The sequence below is a fragment of the Diadema antillarum genome, unplaced genomic scaffold, assembly GCF_040938485.1.
Source record: "Diadema antillarum isolate AM-2024a unplaced genomic scaffold, OU_Dant_1.0 scf00000167, whole genome shotgun sequence".
Lineage (NCBI taxonomy): Eukaryota > Metazoa > Echinodermata > Echinoidea > Diadematoida > Diadematidae > Diadema > Diadema antillarum.
Window position 1 is genome coordinate 1,572,947 of NW_027271056.1, and position 9,661 is coordinate 1,582,607.

Sequence of the window (9,661 nt, forward strand, 5' to 3'; positions counted from 1 at the left end):
ATTTGGAAACAATCAGCTGCATTAATGTACTTCATATCACCTTAAAATGGACCATTTTTGCATGTTAACAGTCATGATGAAGCCTCCGAAACATGCGTTGCTGCTAACTTTAAGCCGCAAAAAAAAAAAAAAAAAAAAAAGATGTTCCTAATCAGTGTACTTTTATTGCTACTGTTGCAGTTTCCTTTAGAATCATATTGCCTCATGTAATGTCATAAATTCGAACTGAGCATTGCTCAAAGTGTACACAGTTTGTTATTCACTTTTGTGGAAGCCAATTTCCTTATAATAATAAGTACAATTTGTATGAAGGGTAAACATTATGCACTGCCATAAAATGTACATTTGTATACTGTTAATCACATTTTATTGATGCCCTGTTGTTATTCTAGCATGTAGTGATAGTTGCTTACAGTAGTTTTATTATTTTAAGTGAATACAGGACTAGAACTTTGTGTTAGCAGTTTTGAAGCCTCCGAAACACACTAGTTTGTTAACTGAAGCCTCCGAAACTCACAAGTCTGAAAATTTCAACTTTGTCAAAAATAATCGAATTTCTTTGGGATTTGGGTTGATAAATGTTTGTTACCAAGAGATAATTTAGGGCTATGTTTAGAGTGGCTCTTGCTCTTATAACATTCTTTTAACTTAAAAATGGTTTGTCAGGTACCATTTTTACCTTGGAATTTGAAGTTCACATCCAAATAATTGCAAGAGCGAATATCTGTTGGGGGAAAAGTGTTTTGATATTTCAAATATATGTTCACAGCAAATGAAAAGTTGCATTACATCCACCATTTATCTTCATTTGGTTGCTGTGGGTGACCAAAACATTCTTGTTGTTTTTACCTAAATTTATCTAAAATTCCATAATAGTCACTTCATTTTTCATATTTAGCCTAAGAATTAAGCTCTGGAATGACAAAATATTGAAAATATAGACATTCCTACATGAAATAAAGGCAAAGATAAAAATGGAAACACAACTTTAATTTTTGACCCTTGCCACACCAAAGTTACACCCTTTACTGTAAAACTGACCATATGCTAAGTTTAGTCACACTGCTTTGTGAATGCATTAAATCATTTCCAGGGTATGGAGAAAATAGTGTAATTTCAGCATGAAATAGTGTAATTTTACCATTTTAATCTGACCTTGCACTTACAAAGATAATCAATGTCAGGTATCACTGTGCAAGTACTAATTTTCATGAAGATGCATTGAGCCATTTTGAGATGTGGAGGAAAACATGTAATTTTATCATTTCAAACTTGACCTTCAACTTTTGACCTTATGACCCAATAACTCTTCCTAGAGAATTCTAATCTGGTAATACATGTATACATCCAGTTTCATGAAAATACATTTTTGCAGAGATATAAGGGGAAATACAGGCAGTGAAATGTTAGTATTTGACCTTGATGTTTGACCTTTGGTCTTGAATGTGTGCACCCAAAGTTGATACGCACAGCTTCGTCCACTTGTACATACGTTTCTCTTGGATACCCCAGATGGTTCTTAAATTATCAATTACAGATGAACAGACAACCCGAAAACAGAATGCCTCCAGCGCCACTTTGTGGCAGAGACATAAAAGAAGATGAAAACACAAACATATCAACAATTAAGGAGGAGGGCACACTTAAATAACCTACCTCCTCCATCTGAGAGAGAGGGTTGTTGAGGGTGGGGTCCATTGCACTGTCCCGGATGCCATCGCTGGTACTCTGTATATGTTTCTTCCTAAAGTTGTTGTACTTTTCCCTATTTTCCCTCAAGGCCTTCAGCCATCCTGACCTCTGCTCTGGGAGACACTCCAAGTAGATCTGCATTGGGAAAAAATATGATTATATACCATTAATAATAATGATGATGACAATGATGATGATGATGATGATGATGATGATGATAATAATAATGATAATGATAATAATAATGATAATGATAATAATAATAATAATAATAATAATAATAATAATAATAATAATAATAATAATAATAATAATAATAATAATAATAATAATAATAATAATAATAACAACAATAATCAGGGAATTGAGAAAGAATTTCATTCATCTCTTTCAGGTCTACTGGAAACATGGATAGACTTCTTGTGTGGAAATTTTTGGTGAATTTCAATGTCTACTGAACAAGCATGAAAGTACCAACATGTAAATTCTTTTCCTGAATATATACAAAACTGTACGTAGAGCAATGCCTTAGCAATATCGTAAATAAGTACTAGCAACATTTACTGTAATTGGCCAAATAAAATTTCAGTAAAAAAAAATGTTTGTCTAAATCTATGAAACCAGATATATAAAGCAGAAACATAACTTACTTTCTCTTCACCATTTCAAATTCACAATTTCAATCTTGATAACATATCACCTTGACTGTTCAAAATAACCTTGTACAATAGCAAAAACAAAAGGAAAAAGATACTTGTAATACAAACATTGCAAAACACTTGGTTGCCTTTGAACGGTCTGTCTCATTGCCATTCTTCAGATTTTGCACATGATGACAGTTTTATGCTTACAAACTGGGCAAGTCTTTCATATAGTCATCTACTCATTAGGAGTCTGTAGCACAAAAGAGAAACAGAATATCCCTGTGAATTTAGTTACATATGGGACTTGGTGCCAGTGGGGCCTAAAGCTGATCACATTACCCTGACATTCCCAATGCGTACCTGGCAATTAGAAGTAGCTGCGATCAGTTTAGATCACCTTTTGAAACTTGTCATTGAGCTCCCTTGAAATCATTGTCCAAAGATAAATCCAGTCTCAAATGTCTGGTTCTGTCCAATCACACCAAAATATGATATTGCTACACTGTAGGTACCTCAAAATGTCTGCAAGTACCAAACTACTTCAAACTTTCACATGAGCACCTAACACTTGCACTTGGTTGAAACTTCTTAAGCGAACAATGACGCTGGAGCACTTTCTTTGCTGATTGGCACAGAAGTCTTGTAAATGATTGTCAATGAATAGATATTTCCTAATCCCCCTAATCCCTATTGTGTCACTGTGGTCTTCCTGTGGGACTGAGGCACATTGCTACATCTGAGTGGGCTTGCTAACTTATGACTACCTGGTAAGTCAAGTTTGGATGAAGTACAGTGCACTCCCGTTATAACGAACACAGTTATAATGAAATTTCGGTTGCAACGAAGTAAAAATTCAGGCTGAAACATTATCTAGTCAATGTGTTTTTATTGTTTATTTGTTCAGATATAACGAAATTTCGATATAGCGAAAGAAAAATGCTGGTCCCGAGGACTTCCTTAGAACAGGAGTCCACTGTATTGAATGCTGATGAACGAGCTTGTCAGGTTGAGCTATTTCAAAGTTGGGCACACAGGGATTTAATGCACTCAGAATCTTCCAAATCCTTTGCAGTGTTTCAAACAGTGAACTCAACATCACTTTGCAGGAAATGAATAACAAATTTCTTGTCATCTCAAGGCAATATTAGGGAGCTTTACATAACTGCGACGGGGACGTTCAGAGGGGAAAAAAAATGTTCTGAGCATGTGCAGAATCGCCTATCAAAGTCTATCTATTTATAGCTCGCGTCATCTGAGTTTTCACTACTGTGCATATTGTGCTAATTGTACATCTGCTCAATTCACGATGCAGAGAGCTTCTTCATGCACCGATCATATGGGGGCGCCATTTTATCTTTTACAGGTTGCATCTCAGCCTAATCTAATGCTACTTTCAAAACAACGCAGGGAAGAGGAGAACGTCCAGCTCAAGCATCGTCTCAAGCATCCGCACCGCAAATCTAAAGTTCCCTATTCTGTGTTCTCTCAGAACTTCATTTGGGGATCCCTAACACCTGTCACCGTGATTTGACTTGCTCCTTAGTAGAAGTCAGCAGACTTTGTGGTTGGACTGAACTCTGGAGCATTCTCACCTTCCAGCAAACACTCCTAAACCTGCTGCTCCGCAGTCTTCCCTTCTTCCCCTCTTGTCTCACTACCGTCAGATAGTCATCACCTTCAAACAGTCGCATCCATTCATCCCTTGAAGAATGTAGAAAAGAAAAGTAAAACATCATGCTAGAAGATTTGTGAGACTTCATTGACTCTACTGACTCCCCTTTGGGAAAATAAAATAAAAATATCTTGCTCTAAGATCTGTGAGATTTTACAGACTGTATCGACTCACCTTTGAGGTACACAAGTACAAACGTACTGTATAATGAAGAATGTTCGTGTGCATTTCAATATTGTGAATTTTGCGAGAGCCAAGATTTCCAAAATTAAAGTGCACATAAAGTTCTTGTCTCCACTATCATGCATTGAATGCCAGTGACAATTCACAAAAAAAAATTCATGATGTGATAAAGGCCATCTGTTCCAATTCGCAAATATTTCATGTGCATAACTGTCTTGGGTTACAGTATTTACAGCAAAAGAATACAAACACAGGTGATAATGAACATGTGAAAGTGTAGAATACAAACTATTATACCTACACTTCAAGGCATATAGGATGCTTTAGGCTGCGTTCACATAGAAGTGTACTATTCGGGTATTCGGGGCTCGTTTTTCGAGGGCACGCGAATAGCTTGAATCGAACAATAGGATTTCCAAACACCGGTTCACATAAGAGGGCACTATTCGAAAGTACCAAATAGCATAGAATAGTATAGCATAGTGGGAATCGAGCTTGTTCGATTTCCTTGCAGTGTATACCGTCTCTCGTTTATGAAATAATGACAATTTTGGTCTGGATTTTCCCTTTAGCAAAAATAAGCATGTGGACTGACATTCTGATGCAGTTTAGAAATTGTTCATAAGATTTGCTGGGATGTAGGAGGAAGAAATCCTCACTGCATGGGATGGTGAGTTGATGGTGCGGGTGATGGCATACTGGGTGCCCGAATAGCGAATAGCGAACAGCGAATAGTGAATAGTGAATAGCGAATAGCGAATAGCGAATACCATATACTTCTATGTGAACGCAGCCTTACTACTCTGTCATGATGTGTGTTCATGCATACATCACATAGATTGCCTCCAAGGCATATGATATGGCATTATTGCACATGAGGGGAAATACTCAATGGTGGATGACAAGTGTGAGCTCATTGGTGAGCAGGAATTCATAGGCCTTGTTTAACACTTTGTTACAACTTCATTTTACTGTCATTTTCACGTGTGATATGGAACCCAGCTAAAATTATTTACGGTGAAAGCATGATGGATTAGCACCTTGTCACTCAGTATGTGTGTGTATTATGACTCTATGTTCCCTGTAAATACAAGCCTAGATCGCACAATGGCATTTCCATTCATTAAGGGTTACAGATGAAAACCCTAGCTACATGGAATTAACATACTACATGCACACTGTGCAACCAGAACCATTCCCAGCATGAAAATTTTATGAATTGGAGTCAACTGCCCTACTCATCATATTGAACTTTCGCAAATCGCCACTGGCATTCAACGTACAAAGTAAAAAAAAAAAAATTAGCAGGCATTCTAACTTTTTGCGAAACTTGGGGCCAAATGACCTCATTTTGATGTGGAACTCAAAAACTTTGTGATTCAATGTTTCTGCATGCATCATTCGTAGCAAATTTTGTGTCCCCTGATGCATGCATCTCTTAAAAATTTTACTCTTCATTTCAAAGCACAAGTATACAATAAAAAGAGAGAAATTCTTGTATTAGTTTGTGTTCCTGCAAATAAAGGAAAAATCTAAAATGTTTCCAATTTCCCACATTTTCTTCCTCCCCTTCCATCATTTTTTACGTTATTTTTTCGCCGCAAATAAATTGATATTTCAACATATATGTCTAAAAAGGAGAGTACAAAGAGGAATTTTCTATATACGATCACAGTGTATTTTCACAAAATAGGATGGACTACAAAGTTACAGAGACATTAAAATGGTATCATCTGAAAAGTAACAATGAGGCATTGAGTAATGAAAACAAAAAATAATACATAAATCAATACTTTATTATAAATATATATAATATATGTATCATATACAATACATTACTGAGGTATATTACAATAAGAATAGCTAAAAGAAGTATCCATCCTTATAAGTAGCTAAATGACTAAAACAACCCCTGAGCTGTATGCAACCTGCAAGCCTAGTTATAAACTGATTGCTGTTTCCTCAAAAAAAAAAAGAAGCAAAACAAGAGTGTGTGCAGTAAACTGACCAAAAAGGGGAAAGACTCACACACTAGTATGAGTGTGCATGTTTGTGTCTGTGTGTGTATGTCCACCTGCACAGTTGTGTATATCCTTGTCCCGATACTGAAAGTCAACGACAACATTTGCAGTTAGTGCGTCCTGTGGATCTAAATTTTGTTCACAGGGAGTATGAAAGAGGAAGGAAATAGATGAGGTCACTCCAAGCTGGGAGAGAGCACACAGCTCAGGATGTGGGATGAGGTGTTAGTGTGAACATTGAGGAAGTGAGTCGACGGGGATAGGGCTTTTTGATTTATCAATGGCACGTCTTCCCACCAATTATATGATCAGTGCAGCTGACTTACAAAACACAACACAAAGTGACAGTGAGTAGACAAAAGAAACACAAAGGTTTTGCTAAAGCTTTGTCTCTCTTTTGTCACCTCTGTTGGTCTCTCTCTCTATCTGGCTCTTTGTGTAATGCTCATGTTACCTCAGTCCTGGTGCATTTTTCTGAGAGGTGAAAATTAAAGGAACTATGTAAATAATGGAAATGCATGTTGACTTGTGTTCATTCATGATACCCTCAACATCACTTATGTGGCAAAAGGAATATCCAAATACATTCCATATATTTTTCTACTAGTTTTCGTCAGATTACTGGGATACGGCCACAAAAACCCTTCCAAACCTACATTCTGCTAGTGACCTCATCTGTCGATCATTGCAAAGTAATAATCAATCTGATTAACAAAAGACATTGGAATGCACCTTCCCCTAGACTGAGAATAATTTGCATGTTTCCCTGCAATGTTTTTTGTTAGTCATATTAGTAACATAGAAACATTGTGCATTTGCACTGCAGAGGTCCTTTAAAGTGTGTGCATTAGTGGTTGTGATCGATCCCCCCCCCCCTTTCTTTGACTGCTGAATGCAAAGTTCTGTTTAACAATATGCAAAGTCCAGTGCATGTCATATCAATTGAAAATGATTGCTGCAGAAGCCACTTCATGCCAGTTGAATACAAAATATTAGATATCTGGTAACCGTCGTGACACCCCACACACAAATTACCAGAATCTGACTCCTTCCTCTCACTAACATCTAGTGTCAGGATTTGCTTCAAAAGGTTTGTCATCACTAAATCAGTTACTTGAATTTGTTTGAGCACCTTTTGATTAGATTCACTTACGCAAAGATGGAACTAAGTGGGTCATGAACTCATCTATGAAACCTTTTCATTGCTGACCTTTAAATGTTCCTCCCCAAGTCTGCTCGAAATCAGGTAGAGCAGGTTGAGAATCATCCTACACGATGTGTCCGTTATTAAATGCTCTGACATTTGCCCACTGCATCACACTTAATTTGATAAGTCTGTGACATTTAGCATGTACGAAAAGAATAGTCCACAGCCAGATTTCATCACAGTCGATATTGTCAGTGAAAAACGTGACTTGGCGTCTACATATTGAATGGTGAAGAATGTTTCTGGCTAGCATGTTGAGGAATGTTAGTGTGTTCTTTCAAGAGACATTAATTTCTCTCTTCATGGGCCACCACAAATTTACCATGTGCTGCCCGATGATGTTCAGTGCATTCTTATGGATCAAAGTTTTGAACTTCTGTTACTAACTCCATGCGCACAGTGTGTGATCATAATTTCTGTGACAAATCTTGACTGTGCATGCATACCAAGCTGAAGGCTGGTAAAAGAAAAGAGCTCTCATCAGAATTATTTGAAGCAGTTTCATGTTCTACCAGAGAAAATTATGTTGATGGCAATTTGATATCTACACAAGCTTGGTAACTTTAAAGGAAACCAAAACCCAAAGAGAAATGTGGATTGAGTGAAAGCGGCAACATTAGTCGAACACATCAGTGAAAGTTTGAGGAAAATCGGACAATCGATGCAAAAGTTATGAATTTTTACAGTTTTGGTGTAGGAACCTCTGGATGAGGAGACTACAAGAGGTTATGGCATCATGAGTGGACAACAACATAAAGAAAATATAAAGGGAATTCCACAAAAATCAATTTTGCATGAAAATTACACATTCCATCAACTTGATACCAACATATGTTAAGGGTAGCAATTATTCCCCCTGCTTTCTGAAAGTGGTTAGTTAAGTACTCTTTCATTATGCTAGAAAAGTGAATTTTTGTGGAATTCCCTTTATTTTTTCTTTATATTGTTGTCCATACATGACATCACAACCTCTAGCAATCAATATCTTTTGCATCGATTGTCTGATTTTCCTCAAACTTTCACTGATGTGTTCTACTAATGTTGTGCTGCTTTCACTCAATCCACATTTCTCTTTGGGTTTTGGTTTCCTTTAAGCATTTCATAAGTACATCATCTCTGCTGTTTTGCAAATTATAAAAATGAAAGGGAGCTTTGCCCACTCCATCCCTGTATACAAACCCTACAGAAACAAACGAAAGCTACTATTAATGAACTAAAAACAAATGGGGAGGGGGGAGGAGAGTCCACAGGTTACAAACATTCACACTTTGGCTGGATGAATGGTAGCTACAAGTAAAAACATCCACAGATAAACACAAAAATGATTGTTCCATCAAGATTAAAATGTGAAAAATGTGATATGTAGTTCCTCCTTGTAGAAGTTCTCTACATTTAGCTCGCTTTCTGACCCCCTCACAAGTCAACATTCAGTATTCACATCAAAACGACAGGCACACATCAGATCCAAGAAAGAATGGTGATACCTGTATGAGTTGGTGGTGCTGCTGCTTGGGTACGTCTCCTCGTCGTCGTCCAAATCTTCTGAGGTGCTGGCTGGTGCGTCAGCCACGTGGGCTGCCATGTCTTGGCTGCTGGCAGTGGTTGACCCATTCTCTGTATGTGCTTGCAGCAGTGACAATGGATCTTGGGGTGCTAAATGACATGGAAAGAAACACGGTTGAAAGAAGTCTTTTGACACAATAAGATTATTCTACAGGTAGAAAAACATCAAGAATTTATGGGGTTTCTCACCTAAATAATACATAACCCCCACATAATCATTGCCCTCACACAATGTAAATCATTGTCCTCGCACAATGTAAAACATTTGTAGTTCATCCCGCTGTGTACAGCATAAAGGCATCATGGTAATCAGTGTAACACAGATAGTAGTACATGTATACAACAACTTAAGATGCATACTAAAAAAAGACAGATTCTTAAAAATAAGATATAGAGGGAAAGAAGTCTGTGCAATCTATATAGAATTCTATATTGTTTATTGTTTTGTGCTAAATTCTGGCTTGCACCTAGACTTTAAAACATGAAGGATATTCCATATTGAAAGCAATACAGGCTACACTCACCAGTAACGGTTGACTCCAGCCAAGATTCTTTGGCTGTGTGTGTAGTGGGGCCGATATGTGAAAAAGATGCTCACATCCGGCGGAAAGTATGAAATTTTGCGTATAGGGGTATTTTGGGGTGCTGATTTCAAAAATTGCCAGATCCAAGAAATCTG

General features: G+C 37.2%; 1 protein-coding gene across 1 annotated transcript in view; it reads right to left on the minus strand.

Moving 5' to 3' along the window:
• Positions 1-9,001, minus strand: part of LOC139722599 (TBC1 domain family member 5-like) — a 39,095-nt gene extending 30,094 nt beyond the window's left edge. Inside the window, exons 1-3 of the mRNA XM_071633900.1 lie at positions 8,904-9,001; positions 3,929-4,037; positions 1,657-1,827 (exon numbers count right to left, since the gene is read on the minus strand). Coding sequence (XP_071490001.1) covers positions 1,657-1,827; positions 3,929-4,037; positions 8,904-9,001 — 378 coding nt within the window. The remainder of the gene's footprint in view (positions 1-1,656; positions 1,828-3,928; positions 4,038-8,903) is intronic.
• Between the last annotated feature and the right edge of the window lie 660 nt (positions 9,002-9,661).